This window comes from Equus asinus, chromosome 6, assembly GCF_041296235.1.
Source record: "Equus asinus isolate D_3611 breed Donkey chromosome 6, EquAss-T2T_v2, whole genome shotgun sequence".
NCBI lineage: Eukaryota > Metazoa > Chordata > Mammalia > Perissodactyla > Equidae > Equus > Equus asinus.
Window position 1 is genome coordinate 89,249,644 of NC_091795.1, and position 20,813 is coordinate 89,270,456.

Consider the following 20,813-nt stretch of genomic DNA (forward strand, 5'->3'; position numbering starts at 1 on the left):
ACAACCACAAGACTGGGATCTGCCAACACTTGTTAAGACTGAGCCGCTGACAGCTGTCACTCCAAAGGCCCCTCCGCTCCACCCACTGCACCAAGCCTGTGATCTCAGCTGTGAGGGACCTGGGTTCCCTTCCTCCCAGCTCCTGGGCCTGACTGGCAGCCGATGTCCACTAAGAGTTTCTCCCTCTCCTCCATCCCACCCCAGAACCCCTTTCCGCAGGAGACCCTCCCAGATTATTCCAGCTCAGGTGAGTCACCTCCTCTCTTGTGCCACCTTCCTCGAACACTCTCCCTCCACCCACATAAGAGTCTTCCGTCCTTTATAATCATCTTTGAACACAGCCTCTCTCCCTCACTGGATCATGCTCCCAGACCAGCTCAGGGACCACGTCTTATTTAGCTCTAATCTCTGCAAAGAACAAATGTTCGTGCATTTGTTTCCTTGACCATTTACCAACTTTCTTTACTCTATTAAGGACTGTGTTAGGTAGGAAGATGGAGCGATGGTTACGACCTGCCTTCAAGGAGCTCCACAGACGTGGATGGATACTGTATTTTTGATGGAAATATACTCAGGCTAGACAGGGTGTCTGTATTAGGGCCATGGGAAGGAAGATGTCCGTTCTAACGTGGGAGCAGGTGGCAAGGGTGAGGGGGGGGTGTTGGATTTGGGTGGGGAGAGAGATCAGCTGAATTATATTGAGTATGAAGTGAAATGTGGGCAGATAGATAACCCGAGAGAACGAGTAGACTTTTGCCAACTAAACAGAATCTTTGGTTATACTGGTAATTTCTAGAAATTTTGAAAACGGTTGTTAATTATTCCAATTAAATGCTGTCATTTCCTGGGCAATGTAAGTAGACTTCCAAAACCTTGGTACCTGTATTAACAGCAATGTTTTGTAATTTCATGGAATTTTTTGAAAGCCAATGGACATAGCTTTGCAAATTATCCCCAACTTAGTGCCTTAATGTTACAATTTTATTATTACTGTAATTGCAGTGAGACCTGATTTGGGTTCCTAGGGCTGGGACTGTGGCAGGTCCTCAACTGCTTCTCAAATTCCAAAGGAAAAGAATCTGAATTAAAGAATGTCATATTAGACCTTTGAGTACACATAATCTATTAAACCAGGCTGTCCAAGCACTGCCTAATATAGATACTTTGGGGCCTGCTTTATTGAATATATGAAAATTATTCGTAGTTAGCATATCTGTGCATTTCATGATATTTCATGCTTCAGAAGTACACAAGGGCTGGAGACAATTTCTCTTTAGTAGTTTGTTTCACCTGATTTCCGAATCAGTGCTTTTCACAGCGATGAACTCTGTAGCACTGCCTGATTGCAGCAGTGGCCAATTTTGATATAGCATGGGGCATTTGAAAATGCTGGGACTCTATCATTACCATCCTTCCCAAATAACTTGAAATCCAAAGAGCTTCAGGAACAAGATCTGGGATGCTCTGTGGAAGTGCTGTTGGTGTGCAGTTCTGTTTCTTAAGTGGAAGTTGCATCCCATTTCTAATTAACTTAGCTCATAGTTTAGCATTAGGTTGCCTGGATACATATCTGGAAATTCTTGGGCATTGGCATTGTCTAAAACCCTGTGATGCTGGAACTGGGAGGAGTTTCCCAGATCATCTAGCCAGTACTGGTAGGTTACAGACTATATGGATGAGGCTCAGAACCGAGGAATGACCTTTTCCAAGGCCCCATAGCAAATAGGTGACTGAGATAAGATGAAGACACAGAGCCTGTGTCTCCCTGTGCACTCAGTGGCATAATAGTCACTGGTCTCTCTCATGTCCTTCAGACCCAGGGTTACACAGTAACCACCTGACCTGCCCAAGGTGCCAGGCTGCATTTCCGCCCAAGAGTGTCCCTACTCTGCTTTCCGGTTTCAAAGTTCCCATGTAATAGGTTTTCAGCTGATTCTCCCAAACTTCTCTCGCTCTCCTGCCCCCCAAACGCACTTTCTATTTTATGGTTTCATGCTGTCCCTCATTAGGACCATCCTCATTGACCATGCATTTCCCCGTCCCCTTGAATGACCCCTTCTTCCCCATTCTTATCCAAATGAGAGTGTATGACCAAAATATCAGATGACCAGAGAGCCTCTCCTCCCAAGGGACATGGAGGAAGAAACTTAGGTTTTGTTGAAAGAGGAGCTCCAGGAGGTCATGGAAGTTGTGTCCACGAATGAATGACTCCATTCATTCCACATGTGTGTATGGAGGTCCTACTATGTGTCAGCCCCTAGTCTAGGAGTAGGGGATACATATGTCAATGGTGATTGAGATTAAAAAGAAAAAAAAAGACAATGACCGGGGGGCTGGATGGGCGTAGGTCCAAAAAAGACTATTTTGCACTGGCTGGTTAGGTTGGGCTTCACTAAAAAGTAAACCCTGAACAGAGGCCTAAAGAAAAACCATGCAGATATAATGGGGGAAAGCATTACAGGCAGAAGGACTAGCAGGTGCTCAGGTCCTGTGGCAGAAACATAGGCGATAAATTCAAAATGAAAAAGGTGAGGAGGCCGGAAGCAGTGAGAAGCCAAGGGAATGAGGGGCAGTTTTAGGAGATGAACGACATTGGGATAACACAGCACAGGGCCTTGTTGACTGTGATAAGTGTCTTGTATTTTACGCTAAGTGGAACAGGAAGTCATTGAAGGGATTTAAGCAGAGGAGTGACATGATGCATTGTGAAAGCATCGCTCCAGCTGCTGCACAGGCAGTTGACTGACAGGTTGAGAGTGGGTGAGAGGGGAGCTGGGAGATCAGCTTAGGAGGCAAGTATGATACTCTGGGCAAGACATAGTGATGGCTTGTGGCTTGGTCTACAGCACTGATGATGGAGGGTGTAAGAAATGATCGAATTCAAGCTATATCCTAAAAGGAGAGCTGAAGAGATTTGTTAGCTCAGATATGGTGTATGAGAGAAAGAGAGAAGTCATGAGGGACAGCATGAAACCATAAACATTTTGGACTGAGCATCTGGAAACATGGAATTGCCATTGAGTGAGATAGAGAAGACTGGAGAAAGGGCAGACTTCGAGGGGAGAAACCAAAACTTTCACTTTGGATGTGTTAGGTTTGAGGTGTCTATTAGAAGTCAAGTAGTCAATTGGATATATGAGTCTGGAGTTCAAGCAAAGGGATGGAGGCAACAGGTATAAACTTGGAAGTCATCAGCTTGCACACTCTAAGGGGTATTTAAAGCCCTCATAGATATTAACAGTTGTGTAGGAAAGAGGAACTCTTCTTCATGGCCAGGAGATCAGGACTAAGACCAGCGAGTAGAGCAATAAAAATAACAATAGTAATAGCAATTATGGCAACTATTATTTATGCATCTGACTATTTACATATGTTATGTCATTATTTCCAAAAACCACCCTTGAAGAGGTTGAAATAAACCCTGTTTTACTCATAATAAAACTCAGACTCAGGGAGGTTAAGGAAATGTTAAATACGTTGATTAAGACGACTTATCTAATAAATGGCTGAGTTGGGATTCAAACCCAAGTTCACGTTCTTGTTGCCAGGTCAAATGTCAGAAGTCAGATGGCAGCTCAGTTTAAGTAGGTCAGTGGAGTGGCCTTTCTTTCATCTTGAGAGTTTCTGTCAGCTCTCCCCTCCACTCCTATCTTCAGGTTGAGCCTGTTGGGCATTTCACATGCTGAGTGAAATAGTGCACGTCAGGACACACGATGCTGCCCAGGCCAACACACGACACACAATGTGAAGCAGGGCAGATCAATTTGAAAGCAGAGAGAGGAGACATCAAGAAGATAAAGTCACGTTTCTGCTCTAAACACTGGCTGCAGTTTAAGCAAAGACATTACCCACAGGTGCTTGTTGATTTCGTTTCCTAGTTGCGCAGGTCAATGAGGATGCCCACTGTGCTGGAGGCAGTGGAGAAGGCAAGTGCTGTGGACTCCATCTAGGAAAGCAAGATCTGCGGGGTGATATAGACTTGTCCAAGGTCCTGTAGCTCATACATGTTACAGTGCGGATTTGAACTAGACTTTCTAGCCTCCAAAGCTCATGCCGGTTGCGCTGCACTCCTTAAGAAGAGAAAGGAGAGGAGAGGCTGGCGTTCTGAGAGCACGTTGTGCGCGTTATTATCCAAGTATCGCCAGCATGCAGTTCCGCGGATGGCCAGCAGAGGGGACTGCGCACCCGGCTTTCTCCAGCCCACTGCCCGAAGCCATGTTGAATGAGCAAATGTCTGCAGCAGACGCTGTGAGATCTAAATGTCTCCTTGGCAGGAAATCCGCGAGGAGCACTGCGGGGTTGTGCAAACAGCCTTACAATGTCCGCCTGTGTGTGTGCACTCGGCTTCGCCCGCGTCGCCCACAATGCTCTGTTTTTTTTGGATAATGGGGCTCTGTGGACCTATACGCCTTGTCATGCAAAGGGAGTGACCTATGTTTGTCATAAATGGGCTCTTGTATGATTAATAACCATGCGAATGAGCCCGCAGCAGCCGCTCAGCCCCCGGCTTCATCTCTTCACGGAGGCGGTGGTCGGAGTCCGCTTTCTTCCTTCCCTCCAAAGCAGCGGTGCAGAATTTATTGCTAAAAGGGAAATGACTTGTTTGCATTGTGGTTGCAATTTTTTATATGCAAGACAGGAGGCGCAGAAAACTAGTATTTGTTGTCCGAGGCTGACTGCAGGCCAGATGCTACACTGGGTACTTTACCAGCATGATCTTATTTACTCAATAACAACATTGCAAAGGGAGTATTATGATTTGCATTTTACAGATGAGGAAAACTCAGATTCCAAAAAGTAGAACGACTTGCCCAAGGTCTCCAAAGCTCGTGCCGTTTCCACTAAATGACTCCTCTTCCTTTTCACTGTGGTCCAAGGTCCACATACCTGGAAACACCTTCCTCATCCTGCCTGGCTGTCCATACACTGAAATTGGTGATTTTAAAATAGAAAAGGAATTTCCATTCCTGGGCTGCACTGTGTTTATTGCACCTCCTGGAAGACGTGTGTCTGTGCATGTGTGCATTTTTCTGAGAAGGCTGGTTTTCAAAGTCATCTATGATCATAAAACAGCAGAGTCAAGCTCCCCAAAATATTTCTGTTTTGGGAAATGTGTATTTTCTCTGACCTATGCCTCTTCCCAATGACCAGTGCTTACTCTGTTCACTTTTTCTGCAGTTGACCTCTCACGATTGTTGCTATGTGATGACTACTTATCTAACACTTTCCGTCCATTTCAGTGGACATAAATGACGAGCTGTGTGCTGACCTGTGCTTGGTGTTGGGTGGGGAGGAGTAGTTGAAATGGGTAACATTCTGAAAATGAAGAAGACATAGCCCTTGAAAGAATTCACAGCAAGGAAGCTTGTTAATTCAGCCTGCGGGTCAGGTCAGAGATGTCGGGGAGGAAATGCAGTTTGATTTGGTCCTTGAAAGATAGACAGGACATCCACAGGCAAAGGAGAGGGCAAGGACGTTGCAGGCAAAGGAACAACATAAACAAAATAACAGAAGACAGAAGGAGGCCAGAGCTGTTGGCCTGGTCTATATTCTGGCGTGACCAAAGTACAGAGGGTTCAGAGCAACTGAAACTTGAAAGAGCTTCGGGTCAGGTTTTATAGCCCTGAATACCAGGTGAAAAATTGTCCCCATCTTAATTTGACAGCCAGCTTGGAAAGCGTTTACGCTAAAACCTGCCTTCGTTCTACCCAGCAAGCGCATTCACCCAGCAAGCCCCACGTCCCACTCGGCCCCGGAGTCGGCCTCGAAAGCGGCTCCTGCACAGGAGCCTCCCCTCCCGGCACCCGGCCAGCTCTCTGCTCGCTCACCTTTCCTTTCCCAGCTTACCTGATGGTCTTTGCCGCTTGCTTGGGGTTCAAGCCAGGGATTTTATTTTAAAACGTTAGTTTGGTTTGCAGTGAAGAGGATTTTGAAATCAACGTGATTGCTTCTTCTAGAAACTGGGAACAAAAGCAGAGCCACTCCTGCCTGTGAGATTTCTAGGGAAGTTTCCGGCCCTTTGGATGTCCTTGATGCTTAAGATGTCGTGAAGCTTGCCGACTTCCCTGGGCTTCAAGTTCTTCAGGTTTTTAGTATGACAAATGGCTTTTATTGATCTTTTTGGTACTTATATAATTTTTGGCATCCCACACTCCCTGAAGTAAATTTGGCCTAGGAAGTAAAACCCCTAAAGCTTTGGTGGATCCATCCCAAAGCCTCCTAGGGTAAACAGGTGGGCCCCAGTATAAGAAAACTCAGCCTCTGGAATCCTGGACTTACAAATCAAGTCAATCCATGGCACTGGGGCGGGGGGATTCTTCAGAGGTCTTTGGCTTTCCAGAAGGACTCCTTCCGATAGCACCGTGCCGCCCTGTGCCTTGACCTGCTCCATCGTATTTCACCACCTGACAGTGAACTATGGAGGCAGAGAAACTTCAAGCAGAAATGTGTGATGCAGCTGCCCAGGGAATGAAAGCCAGGCAGATACAAGGGGAAAGTCTTTTTTTTTTTTTTCTTTAAGGTTGTATTGTAAGATAACAGAAGTGGGAGAGATTTAATTCACCAGCATTCATTTTACACGGACAGGTCCTGTGCCACGCTCAGAGGCTGTGCGGGATCTGAGGTGCTTAGTGTATCTGGTTCTGGATTAGTGGGAGGTGAGAGGGAGGTGAAGATAGTGACTGGAGGCGATAAGGAGAGATAACAGCAAAGAGAAGAAGGAGATCTCAGGGAGATGGGGAAAGTTCAGCAGATGGAGTTGGGTGAGAGAATGGATCTAAGGGGTGCGTCAGTGCAGAAATCTCAGATGACACTGTGATTTCTGGCTCATGTAGTAGGATGGATGATGATGCCTTTCATTGAATGAGACAGGAGGAGGATATTTGGGGAAGGCAGAACGTGAGGATATTAAGGCCTTCCCCAAATTTGTACTTGCAGCAAGTTCTCTTAGATTTATGGGCCTGGAGTTGAGAAGGGAGGTCCAATTTGGGGCGAGAAGTTGAGCAGTCATCAGCATAGGGCGACAATTGGAGTCGGGAGGGTCGCGCCTGGGAGGGTGAGAAAGGGGCGAAGAAAGGCCTTGGAGACCGACATTTAAAGGTCGGATGGAGAAAGTAGAAATTTAAGAAGAGCCTTCAGAGAGATGAGAGAGGAGCAGGAGACAGAGGTCATGGGGCATCTGAGGGAGCAGGGTTGGATCAACAGTGCACATGGCAGTCCTCCTTTGCAGCTCCAAATGAGGAAGAGGCGCTGCTCTGGCCCATTTAAATGCCTGAGATAGAACTCTGGAAAAAGGAGGTTGGACATCCTAGTGAACGGACAGTCTGTTTAAGCTGAATCACTGATGGTCTAACAGCCCAAACTTTCAGTAACTTCTCAGTGTTTCCTTTCATTTTCTAAACTGAGGTTGAGGCCGTCTGAGAGAGGCGGAATAAACAGCTTGCCCAGTGTTACTCAGTGAGCAAAAGGCATTTCCAAGACCACCACTTAGGTCCCCAGGCTGCCGGCTCTGGAAGGGGTTGCTTTCCCTTTGGACCTTGGCAGAACTGGCCTGGGTGGGCCGAGACTGTCAGCTCTCGCTCTAGGTAAGGGGCCGGTTGATCAAGCAGCTTCCTCATAACCGTGTCCTTGATTTCCCAAGTGAAAGGCAACAAATTCACTAATGACTTCCCCGCGGTGGGCTGGTCCAGAGCCAACCCCAGGTTGATTGTTTCCATATTCACTAGCATTTGAAATTGGGGGGCACCATTGACTTTCATTCCCTGAAAAAGAATCTAATGTTGCCCTCATTTCTTGGAGACTTTTTCCTGCTGTAATATTGGTGTTTATGGGGAAATTAGCTATGATGAGGTAATAGTCTATTTTAGAAAACTGAACTCAGATATTGAAAGGGCTGTTTTAAACCTGCACTTAATCGTTCCGTTCCATAATGGTCTCTCGGTACTTTTTTGAGAATTCCCATGGATTGCCTGACAACTGGACTCAAGCAGCTTGTATTCCATGGGGAACGCCAAGCCCTTTTGAGGGACACCACGGTATTAATGATCGATGAGAATATTCAAGGCATTTTCCCATTTAAGTGCCATTACTTGTAGTGTTAAAACGTTTTGAAAACACATTTTAGCCATTAACTCATCTTTATTGTCAGATGAAAGTGCTAAATAGACTCACTCTCCTTCAGTTTTCCTCCTTCATCTTGGAATAAAATCATCTGCTGGATTCTTGGCCACACATTCGGCAACAGAACAGAAAACCTATAACTTCATTGCAGAGGCGGCTGATGGGGAAGGGAATTCCAGCCGACCCCAGCTATCAAAAATCATTAACCTGGTTTAGCAGATTCAGGCTCCTGGAATTTACAGGCTGAGCTACTTCTTTCCATTGGTGTATTTTCCCTCCAGAAAAACAGGTGCTTATATCGTTTAAGAAATGTACCTTTATGTTAGAGAGTATTTCGTTAAAACCACCTATTTTGTATCTGATATATTATAGGCTGATGGTTAACTGGTTTTGCTTCTCATTCAGAACAAGCAAGCAGTGTAACTGTTGTCTGAGGAGGTTCTGCAGTTTCCAGGAGGAAGTGTCTCTGAGCCGTAGGAACAGCAGAGGTAACAGGGCTGCTCCCTTTCCTCCTGGGACAGCTCCCTGGATGCTGCTGATGGTTCATGGGAGGCAAGCCAGAGGGATGCTGGCTTTGCAGGGCCGTGTGGGGAGTCTGCAAGCCTCTGGTGTCACTGGCAGCAGCTGCCATCCTGGCTGGCCTCTTGATTTCTCCAATTCTGAACCTTGCTGATCAGCTTGAAAGGCAGAATGTCTTCATAACCCTCCTAAAATCACATGCCGTCCCCAGAAACGTTCCTAGAGCCAGCACTGGACCGCTTTTCTCCATTCCGCTGGGGAAGTCTCGGGGCGCCATTGCCGTTAGGGGCCAGACTTACAGTAAAACTAAGGATGGCCAGTAGCAGGATGCAGCTGGAAGCGCTGGCCTGAGAGCAGAGACCAGGGCCCCCTTGTAGCTCTGCTCCCAAGCCCGGGCAAGTCCCTGACCAGGTTATCAGCTCCTAGACTTTTAAATTTCATAAACCAAAATTTCAAAATAAACTCTGGGGATTTAGAATGGAGCTGTCACTATCATTTTGTAAAATAAAAACACCGTAGTGCAAAACTGTTGGAATGACTGTAGCTTTCTGCAAGGCTCATGGCATAGCCTTTATTTTTCTCCTTTTCCCTTGGACTGATCCATGCTGTGGATCCACCCGGGCGGCACAATCTTAAGGATTTCTTTTCCAGTGCTAACTGTGTGCCAGGCCCTGTGCTGAATGCTGGGACTACAATGAGGTGTAAAGACTGCCCTGCCCGGGAAGACCTTATCCTCCGAGAGACACGAGAGAAAGCATGTAATTGCAGTCCACACTGACGGGCCTGTGACGAGGTAGACACCGCAGATCAGGTGAGCAGAGAGCAGCAGAGCTCACTCAGGGGAGTGGGGTTTTTTATTTGAGGTGGAGTCAAAAGGCAGGGAGGACTTTTCCTTCTGGAGGCCCTGACCTCCAAACTTGTACTTGAAAGGGAATTTTGGAGAGGCAGTTGCCAAGAGTCAGTGCTTAGAGGTCACATGAAATTGGATTCCAGACCCTCTCTGCCACTTGTGGGCTTGCACAAGTTTCTAAATCTCTGAGATTATTTCTTTATCTCTAAAATTGGGATAATAACAGTTCCTACCTCATGTGGTGGTTGTGAAAATTAAAATATGATAATACATGAAAAGTTCTCATCACTATCGCCTGCAGATCATGAAAAAATGCTAGCTGTCATTATAATTGAAACAGAAAGAGCAACATGTGCAAGGGCCCTGAGGCACTTCTCCTTTGAGAAGGGCAAGGTATGGCTAGAGCATAGAGTCCAGAGGCAGGGAGAAAGGGAGGGGACAGAGGAGATAATAGAGGCCAGAGGGCAGGTGTTCTGGGTCCAGTGCACGCATTTGGATGCATTATATCCTGCAGGCACTGGGGAGCCACGGAAGCATATTAAGCAAGGAAGTAACATAATCAGATTTGTGTTTAGAAAGATGGCTCTGCCAGCAGTATGGAAATGAATGGGAGGAAGACAAGACTGAGTCAGGAAGATCAGATCAGAGGCTGTTTACAGGATGCAGGCAAGCTCTGCTGAGGGTCTGAGTTAGGACAGTCAAGGTAGGGATGGAGAGAAGTAAGTGCACACAACTTTGTGAAGCACCAGGGAGGGATGTCCGCTGTTTAGCACGTTCTCACGAGATCCCACTAACGTGGAACAGAAAGCCTCCAGTGGCAGCATTACACGGTGCTTTATATTTTTATGTCTTAAGAGTGGATTTGATGTCCCATTTACTTTTTTGTGTTAGTGGACACAGTTTGAGATTGAGAGCCAGGACATCTCCATTCTGGTCCCTTCTTTGGTCCTAAGGTACTGTGGGTCCTTGGGCAAGTTCTTTTTGTAAAATAAGAGCTTTAAAAAGATGATTCCAGTTCTGATGTAGAATGTATTCTGATGACATTTGGGACTACAGATGGGGAAATCCAGAATCCATCTGGACCACTTTGGGAGGACACTTACTCGACCTGACTCATGAGTTCTGATCTGTAAAATGGGTCTAAGAATACCTTCCCTTCCTTTGATACATCCTCCTGTGGAGGATAAATTTGACCAGACACATCTTGGACAAAGATGTGATGTTATATAGATATGTGTCAGTGTTGTATTCATGACTGGTCTGTGGCTTGTATGCTAACTGGGTTGCAGAAAAACATCAGGATCAACCAGCACTTCTTAATCCCCCAAATATTGAGTTATAGATAAAGAATCTAAATCTTTGATTTCTTAAAGTGTTTACACCAGGGATGCTAAATATTGTAGATTCTGGGAGGTATTGGCTCATTCAAAGTGCTAACAAAACCCACGCTGATGATAGAGGCATTGAGTATTTATCATCTTAAGAAAAATATTAGAAAATAAAATCCTGAAGGCTGCTGTTTTATCTGTTTTTTTCTCACCTTCTGTTCTTTATTGATAAAAGGTAGTATTGGCTTAGGAATTCTCCTTTCAAATAGTCAGTCACAAAAGAAATCTTATAAGTGCTTGTTCTCTCATCATGAAAATTGGGCATTGAAATTCTGGTGTACGCAGGTAAAGGTCAGCATTCACAGGCCTGCGTGCTGGGCCTGAGTCCTTTGTTAGATAGGAAACCAATAAATTTCCTTACAAACCATGGTCACGTCTTTTAAAACAAGCTCTGGTTGATTTTATTTGGTTTTACACTCTGGGAATACAGCTAATGCTATTATTTAATTTTTTTCTTCCAAACAAAAACAGAGTTCCAGATATGAAAAAAATATGCACGTGGGGGTGGGAGTGGGTGTGTGTGTGTGTGCATGCACACATGCTTTAATTCTCTCCTCTCTTTTGGAACTGGAAATGTTAGCAGAGAACTCTTTCTTTAAGAGAGTCGTTGTTTTCTACTGAGCAGCCGACTCCCATGGAAGTGGTTTTGAGCTCAGAGCCAAGAAAGTAGTCATAGAAAGTACCATGTGTACATCCCAAATTGTCACCCCAGGGAGATGAGAGCCTCCCTTGGCAGGGACGTCAGGCAGTCTTTACAGGCAGTGTGAGCAGCCCTCAGTGACTAGAGAAACGCCCTCCTTCTAGACTATTTGGAAAAACATTTGAAAGGACCCATTTCAAAATTACCTTGCAGTAAATGAGCCTTGAGGATAAGCCTTCTGTTTTTGGAAGACTTGATGAGACACCCAACTTGTGTCTTTTGTTCCCTTCTCTCTCCTAATTCCCCTTGGAAGCTGGAGGGCTTCTCTCGGCCAATCCAGATTCCCAGCATCCTTCATGCCTGGGTGGCAGCTCACTTCTTCTATGAAGCTAACTTTTCCGGGAGCCTCCACCCCACACGGTTCTCTCTCTTCTCTGAATTCCCAAAGAAACATGTCCCTCCCTAAACACGACATTGAGTGGTACTAGCGTAGAGCAGGACGCTTTGGAATGTAACAGAAACAGTAGACTCTTCAGAAAAATGAGAATGTGTGTACAATAATATGATACCCTGCATGTACTTTCCACAGACTACAGTCTCTCAAAGTCCCCAAACAGGGACTTCCAGGAGTCTGGAGTCCCAGGTCTCCTGTGCAGAAAAGAGCATAGACTTTGGGTTCCCGTGAGTCATATGTGATTCTTTTATTCTCCTGTAGTCTTTGGAAGGATGCTTAACCACCTGAGCCTCTTTTTCTTCCAATAAATGTGAAGATAATTCTAGCTAGCTGAAGGGTTGCTTTAAGATTTGAGTAGACTAAAGTATGTGAAAGCTCCTAGTATAGTGCCAGGCTCACAGGGGACACTCAGTAAGATGTGCATGTTCTTGTCCCGCTCATATATAATAACAATAATAATAATAATAGCTTTAATCACTCTTATTGGTACTTAATATGTACTGGTGCATACCATTTTCACATTCAATTAACATTTTTGAACAATTACCATTTATCAGAAATTTATTATGTGCTTCTGGGTCGATTACGTTCTTAAATTAAACCTGTGCTGGGTCCCTAACTAGAATGCATAGCCCCTGAGCACTAGGCTCTGGCTCCCATCGTTGCATCCCCACCCCCAGGGGCCCTGTGTATTCAGGGGTCCAACAAAGGATGGACTAATTCCCTCAGGGTCGTTATTAAAGGTGGAGTTTTTGTTAGGAAACCAAAGAGGGACAAGGAAACTTCCCGCGAAACTGTTACAGATTCCCTTCTTTGGGAAAGTAATCTGTTTCTTCCTTTTATTTAGGTAGGTCACTGTCACCAAGAACGTCAGTGCTGAGGAAGGTGAACTGAGTCTCTTGGCAGTAACCCCGGCCTCTTCTTCTTTAGTTTGCTGGCAAATCAGTGTTACCCCTGTCCTTTGGCATTTCATTCCTTTTCAATAGAGATATTTCATGAGCCACGTTGGTTGGTTTTTCTTCGTTAGAGATTTGTGTTTTCCTTGGACTTGATGCTATATTTATGAAATGGAGTAAACATAGACGCAACCATTTGGTTAAAAATTGCAGTGTTTGATGATTTTTCTGGCATTTACTGAAAGAGTAACCTAGCTATTCCTATTTGCAAAAGCGTTTGTTTATGCTTGAGATTTTTGTGTTGAAAATGGATATTAATCTATATTAAGCTATCTGAAGACCCCACCCTCTAATTATCACAAGCTTACATAAATATTGTTCTTTTGAGAATTTCGTTTCCTTTCATAAAGATTTATATCTTTTTCAATCAGCTTCTTTTTTTTTTTAAGATTGGCCCTGAGCTAACATCTGTTGCCAATTTTCTTTTTCCTTCTTCCCCCCAAAGCCCCCAGTACATAGTTGTATATTCTAGTTGTAGGTTCTTCTGGTTATGCTATGTGGGACGCCACCTCAGCATGGCTTCATGAGCGATGGTAGATCTGCGCCCAGGATCCGAACTGGCTAATCCCTGGGCTGGTGAAACCCTGGACTGCCGAAGCAGAGATTGAGAACTTAACCACCCGGCCACGGGGCCAGCCCCCTCAATCAGCATCTCTATTTAAATTTACTAAGTCTAAGTTTTCTAATCCCTAAAAAATATATCTTCCTCTTGGTATATTTTGAAGATAAAATAGGAAAATGAATCTAAAATACAGTGTTTGACACATGGAAAAATATCTTGCAGTGCCAGCTATTAATACCTTTAACTATTTACCTGATTATCATTAAAGCGCTTTGCATAAAGAAGCCTAGATATTGAGAGACTGAACCTGAAAGATAAAGAAAAATGCAACTCATATGATTCTGGGGATGTTACGTTTCTCTGATTCCCTGAATATCTTAAACCGTAAAATGAGTTGTAATGTTGAGTAATTATAGCTAATATTTGCACAGATTTTTACAGCATGCACAGTGCTTTTACATTCATTTAATTTAGTCCTTGCAAGAATCCCATGAGGAGATATTATTACATGACTGTTGTGCAGATGAGGAACCCAAGACTCAGCTAAAATTACTTTCTCTAGAATAATGGGAGAATTAGATGTGTTTATATTTGTGGAGCTCTTTCAAACTTTTCTCTATGATCTCATCCATCTACTAGTTACACTCTACATCTTTTGAGAACATCAGTTTGCCATATTGTGATTTTGGCTTCTTCTGTGCTTCAGATTCTCAAGCCTGTGTCTTAATCGTTATCAGTAAGTTCCAGCTTGCAGAGCCGCGGGAAAACAGGCTCAGCAAATAGCTAAAGCCATCATGCCACAGACCCAGTGGCCCAGATGCCCACATACTTTCCCTTTGGTGGAGAAGGAGCAGTCCTGGGAAGTCCAGCCATGGAGGAAGACTGGTGCCTCCAAGAGCCAAGGGCCATTCACAGTGGCCACCAGTGAAAAGAGGACTCCTTTCCAATGCCCTTCTCCAAAAGCAGGAAATATCTCGAGTAAAAGAGTCAGAGAGTGTATTTGCAGGCCCATCCCTTCATGAGTACTTATCCAACTGGTGTATCCTTTCCTTTCTCTCCATCTGCTAGCCAAGACCTTGTATTTCCCTTGCTGCGCCCTTGCTGGCCCCTCCCCACAGGAATGAATTTAGATCTCACAACACTCATGTGCGCACTGGAGCTGGATCAAGTCCCAAGGAGGCCTCACTTTAAGATGGTCTCTGAAGATGCCAAGGGAGTGGGTGTGTGTGTGTTTAAAGGAAGCCTAAACTTTACAATAGATACAACATACTAGTTTTGAGTAATAAACATGCTCTATACATTACTGCCTGAGCTCTTTTATGCCTGGAATCCCTCTTATCCTCCTTTGTCTTCTGTTTCTAATATTTGAGTACTTTTGCATCTGCGTTTTTTACTCTACTTCTCCCCTTCTTCAAATTGGTTCTCTTCCCCCTCCTTTCTTATTGGGGATACCTTTCCTAATCCTTGAACTTACATAAGCAGCTTCTTTACCTATAAAAACTGCCAAGAATCATCATCAGAATCGTCACCATCTTAAGGGACTCCGATTAAGGTCCTCAGGTTAAGGTCCTCCTAAGGGGCTCAGAACACCTGTTGGGTTGATGTATTCTCTCTGACATAAGCTCCTACACCATAGGGAAGAGTGACAAGTAGCTGGCATCCCTTGGGACAGACCCAGCAGCAGGTAACATTAGCAGTGTAGCCATGGAGTCATCAAATAGAACCTGGAAATCAGATTTGCAGCGTTCCCAAGTACAGCCCTGGACTGCCAACCAGGCTGCTCTGCCACCCATTTGGCTGCAAAACCACTGCTGTACCCACGGGAGCTCTGAGACTCAGTTCCTCCTCAGCATGACATCCTCTCTCTAAGCCCACTCTTAGCCGGAGGAGATTTCTCTTTGTCTCAACTATCTCTTAGCCATAGTTACTTTTTTTCTTTTCTTTTTTTCCCAATCATAAAAAACTGTACTGATTCAGTAAAACCCGTTTGTTTTTATTTTCTGGATACCAAATCTTGAAAGCGACCATTTTTTCTCCTTTGCTTTGGCTTTCGGAAGTTCAGTCCAAATTGATAAGTCATCTCCAGTCAATGTGGAGACTTTATGGCCTAGATGACCTGTGGTTCATCTACTACTTGCCTCTCTACCGTCATCTTCCTGTTATACTTCTATTCTTCTCTCCCTTCCACTTTTATTATGAAAGTATTTGCATCCTCTACTAGTGTATAATAACTTATCTTAAAATCTTTTATTGAACAAGATAAAATGTTTTAAAATAATCTTCATGTTAATTAATTAAGCCATCTCACTAGTAACGTGGTGCATGACAATGTATTTTGTACGCACTGAGGAGCTATTAGAAAAGGTTGGAGAGTCTCTTTCATGAGAAATACGGCTGGGGCTGTAGTGGAAGCCCCATGGGTGAGTGGCCTTCTGAGTAGAGCCCTGGTTCCAATTGAAAACAATCATGGCCTCTGCTCAGTGATCATCTGTGTGATGTTAACTCACTTTGTAGACCTTAAGCCACAATATACTTCTATGAATTCTTGTTGATTTTGGAGGGAAGCAGTAAGCATCAACTCTTCTTGCCATGAAGGAGATGCAATATTTCTGTACTTATTCAAGTTACTTGTGTTGGAATGCATGTTTTCTAGGTTCCATAAGACTGGACTTGACCCCTAAAACTATAGTAATGTCCCGAAGTTGTTGTTCTGGGCAGTTCCCGTTTGAAATGTGAAACATCTAGGATACTAAGAGTTTCTTAATTGACCTTGGTTGATGTTAGAATCATGTTCCAAAATATTTGACCATATCAGCCAACCAGCTTGAATAACCTTTGAAGAGAGAGAATTCTACAGCCAGCTAATATTTGGATGTATTTCCACGTGTATTCCTTTCAGTCTGTTATAATTTTAAAGGCTTGACATATTTCTCACCTAGATACTTTGGCAGTAAAATCCTGCACGAGACAGAATTTTCAGAGGAAGCTAAATCTATTCAGGTGTCTTGTGACACATTAATAGCACAAAACTAGGGAAATTAAGAATATTTAACTTCCATTAAGGCATTTTATATGAAAGTAGGGGCTGCTACTAAACAGTACAATCATGTTCCTACAAGAAGTGCCTCTGAATCGGAATTGGAATGGTTCATTAAGCTGGAAACAGATTCTTTCTGAGAGACCCAGAAGGGTTTATGGATGTTGCCCAGTGGCAGGGATGGACCATACCAGTTCCGAATTTTATTTTGGGAGAACCTACCTCAAACAGGCTTTGCTGAAAAATATCTTAAAAGGAAATGTGCTTCAAGGCAAGGGAGGAAGAGAAGAATGACAGAAGAATCTTTTGGAAGAGAGAAGCGTGGTATTTGTCTTCCATTGTGTGTTTGTGTGTGTGTGTGTATGTGTGGTGTATCTGCATGTGTGTGGTATGTGTGTGCACATGTGCATGCATGCCCAAATAGTCACATACCTCAAGATGGAAGAAGTCTAAAAAGTATCTAGCCCAACCTTCTGCCCAACGCACAGCTCATTTTTACAATATTTTTGAGGACTGATGTAGCATATTTCTACTTAAAAACCATGAGTGACAGAAAGCGCCCTATTTCACAAGGCAAATCACTCAATATTCAGACAATTCTAATGGTTAGAAACTTTTTCATGACATTGAATGAAGCTCTTTCTTATGTCCTCAATGATCTTAGTTCTCTTCCCTAGAGCCACATACAGCCTGTCTAAATCCATCTTCTATAGGAAAATCCTAAATACATATTTGAAGGCAGTATGATAATCATGATAATGACGGTGGTGGTAATTACCATCATCATCCTTGTCAATAGTAAAAGCACATAACATGCTTGAGCACTTCAAGTGCTGTGCTAAGCATTTTATATTTTTATATTATTAACCCTCAATCCTTGATGAAATAGATACATTTCAAAAATTCGTTTTACAGATGAGAAAACTGAGGCTTTGAGAGTTGAAGGAGCTTGCCCTGGATGACGGAGCTAGCAGGAAACAGAGCTGGAATTGAAATCGACCTCCCTCAGCAGTCTTTGAGCTTCACATGGGTGGCTTATCCCACAGATGACGTCTTCAATGAGTGTTGTCTCAGGGCAGGATTGTGGAGACTAGATTACACCACCTTCTGCACCTAAGGCAACTGCTGGCTACACAGTGTCGCACAAAAGTCATCCTTTTGTGCATTCTTCTCTCACCACACCTTTCTTATAGTGGCATATTTTAAAAAATTCCTCGTATTGGCGTAAACATTGTCGGAAGCGATGTGTATAGAAAATTGCAGCCCTGCCTTTCCCTTGTACTGGTCCACTGATTTTTTCAAGTGGATCCCTCACAACTGAGGCGTCTCAGTCATGAATTAGAGAAGTGTCTTGCAAAGAGCACACCCAGCAGGGAGCTGCGACTCTATAAATATGTGCTGACTGAACGAATGGACGATGACCTCCTGGGGAAGAGAGTTTACTGTCTAGAGCTGAGAGCAGTAGAAATTGTGTGGTTTACTTAAATAATAACTGTGTTTTCCCTATTTTTTTTTTAGGTTGAGATTGCAAATATGTAACAAATTTGTTTTTCTCTGTTGATTTGCTTCACCTGTGCAATTAGACTGCAATTTCATTGAGAATCACTTTTTTGATATTATACCTTTTCATTTTTACACTTCATGAAGTCCCCAATTCGTTACCGTTGAAATGTCAAATTAAGAGAACCTCTGACTTGATTGCGAGTTGCACCTGTAGGAAATTTGGCTCCTATACAGACCAAGAGGCGTCCCTGGGGATATAAATGTGTGTTTTCTAAACTCTTTTCCTCAGGAACTTTAAGAAACTTACCTTTCTGGACAGATATTTTAATAATGGCCTCACTGTTGTGCTTGTCCATTAACATGGTACATTCCCACATCAGTAGAGCCGAAACAAAGCAGAGTTGCAACATTAACTGTAAGGATTCAGAGGATTAGTGAAGGGGAAAAGGAGGCACTTTGTAGAATATACCTAAACTCTATAATTTCCTATAACTAAAATACCTGATTCTTTGAATAGTGTGTTCTTCAGTTAATTTTCTTTACAGTGAATGAGACACAGGATGCAAGTGTATTCTCCAGAGAGAGCTTATGACATTTGTCTCATTATCATACTTTGTATGGTTTAGACCAGATGTCCCTAAGTTTCAGAGACCCAGAATCTCAGAGATATTTATCAGCCACTGATTCAGGAATGAGTGGCTAAGCTATTAGTCATCTCCCAGGATAGGAGTCGCTGCTCTGTCTGGTCTTTGGGTGTAGCTACTGGGGGCCCAGTGGTATTTATGGAAGCTCATCCACTATGTTCAGCCCTTTAAGAAGTCTATTTTTTTATGGTGCTAATGGTATTTGGTTTTGTGTTACCTCTCCTAGGTTTGCTGGGATGGGAAACCTGCTCAAAGTCCTTACCAGGGAAATCGAAAACTATCCACATTTTTTCCTGGATTTTGAAAGTAAGTTCCAAAAATTAGAAGATAATGATGAAAACTTTTCACTTTCTTTATAGCTTGTTGATAGGGAAATTTTAACATAAAGATTTTATATGATACTTAAACCAAACCCAAATGTCACTGTGCATTTCTTTCTGAGTCTTCAAAGATTATTTTCCTTCTTTCTTTTCTTATTTTTTTTTTAAGAAACTCAATTGAAAATCTTTTCAGTGTGTCTGTGGTTTTCTTTCATTTTAGAAATGATCAGCTTTGGTAGACCCAGCATAAATCATCACCATGTATTTTACTAATAACTTTCATGAAACACTGTGTCATATTCCAAAGAGAAATAGTACACATAGTAATTTGCACAGATGAATATAAAACAAATAACACTAGATGTGAAAGAAAAAGTGATAATATGAAAAAAGGAGGTTTCCAGATGATTTATTTGTTGAGTCATCTCTTCTGTTCTTTATATGTTATTTGACTATACAAAACTATTTTAGCATTTTGAGGTGTAGTCTTTTCATCTGAAAAGTTATGTTTCTTTTACCAAAAATTTTAAAATTTTTTCAAAGATAAAATGGCTCATGAATCACGACTAAAGAAATACAGAGATTTTTACCTTGTTTATTTTCTTGATTGAGTATATTTACAAATGAATTACATATTCATGTTTAATCAACTTCACTCCTGTGTTCCCCTTTTTTGAATTACAATTCCAAGCACAATTGAATGTCATTTTCCAGAGTATTCACCGTATGCTGCAAATTTTAATGTGCTGTAAGCTTTAATTTTTCAACTATTTTGTTTATATTAAAAATAATAGTTGAAATTTTCTTACATATAGATTAAACCTTCTAGGAGAGATTTTCTAAGTAAATGCTAGAAGAGCTTTCCAAGGTGCAATAAACCAAAAAGTGAAGGCTCCCTAGATGTATCTTTTCACTATCTTTGGTGTATTTAAAATAGCTACTTGAAAAGGGAAAGTGGTCCCCAAAATTCATGTGTTCTGAAAAAACTATTTAATCTATATGACATTCAATGAAAGATATCTCACTTCTGATTTAACTCAGTTTTCTGTTGTTCTCCTTCTTGTTATATGGCTGGGTTTGTTTGGGTTTGGCTGCGTTTGGCTGGGTTTGGCTGGCTTTGGTTGGATTTGGCTGGGTTTGGCTGGGTTTGGTTGGGTTTGTCTGGGTTTGGTTAGGTTTGGCTGGGTTTGGCTGGGTTTGCTGGGTTTGGCTGGGTTTGGTTGGGTTTGGCTGGGTTGACTGGGTTTGGTTGGGTTTGGCTGAGTTTGGCTGGGTTTGGCTGGGTTTGATTTGGTTTGGCTGGATTTGCTGGGTTTGGCTGGGTTTGCTGGGTTTGGCTGGGTTTGGTTGGGTTTGGTTGGGTTTGACTTGGTTTGGCTGGGTTTGATTGGGTTTGGCTGGATTTGCTGGGTTTGGCTGGGTGTGGCTGGATTTGGTTGGGTTTGGCTGGGTTTGACTTGGTTTGGCTGGGTTTGATTGGGTTTGGCTGGATTTGCTGGGTTTGGCTGGGTTTGCTGGGTTTGGCTGGGTTTGGTTGGATTTGGCTGGATTTGCTGGATTTGGCTGGGTTTGGCTGGATTTGGCTGGGTTTGATTGGGTTTGGCTGGATTTGCTGGGTTTGGCTGGGTGTGGCTGGATTTGGTTGGGTTTGGCTGGATTTGCTGGGTTTGGCTGGATTTGGTTGGGTTTGGCTGGGTTTGGCTGGGTTTGTCTGGGTTTGATTGGATTTGGTAAGGGATGCAGCTGGGAGCTCAAGACCAGATTGATTTGATACTTCAAAAGAAATGGGCGTTTTTACTGGTGTAACTTTTGCTACTCCTCT

At 43.3% G+C, this 20,813-nt stretch overlaps 1 protein-coding gene across 9 annotated transcripts in view; it reads left to right on the forward strand.

Moving 5' to 3' along the window:
• The window catches only part of CYRIA (CYFIP related Rac1 interactor A), a 101,108-nt gene that overhangs the window by 50,691 nt on the left and 29,604 nt on the right, over positions 1–20,813 (forward strand). For 6 of the 9 annotated variants that reach the window (XM_070512570.1, XM_044771975.2, XM_070512573.1 and 3 more), the window contains one exon: positions 18,898–18,977. The exons of 1 other annotated variant lie outside the window; for it this stretch is intronic. In XM_070512570.1, the coding sequence (XP_070368671.1) occupies positions 18,908–18,977 (70 nt within the window). In that variant the 5' untranslated portion in view covers positions 18,898–18,907. Of the gene's footprint in view, positions 1–9,288; positions 9,449–17,439; positions 18,978–20,813 lie in introns of those variants that run through there. 2 more of the 9 variants (XM_014848072.3, XM_070512572.1) reach the window with 2 other exon arrangements.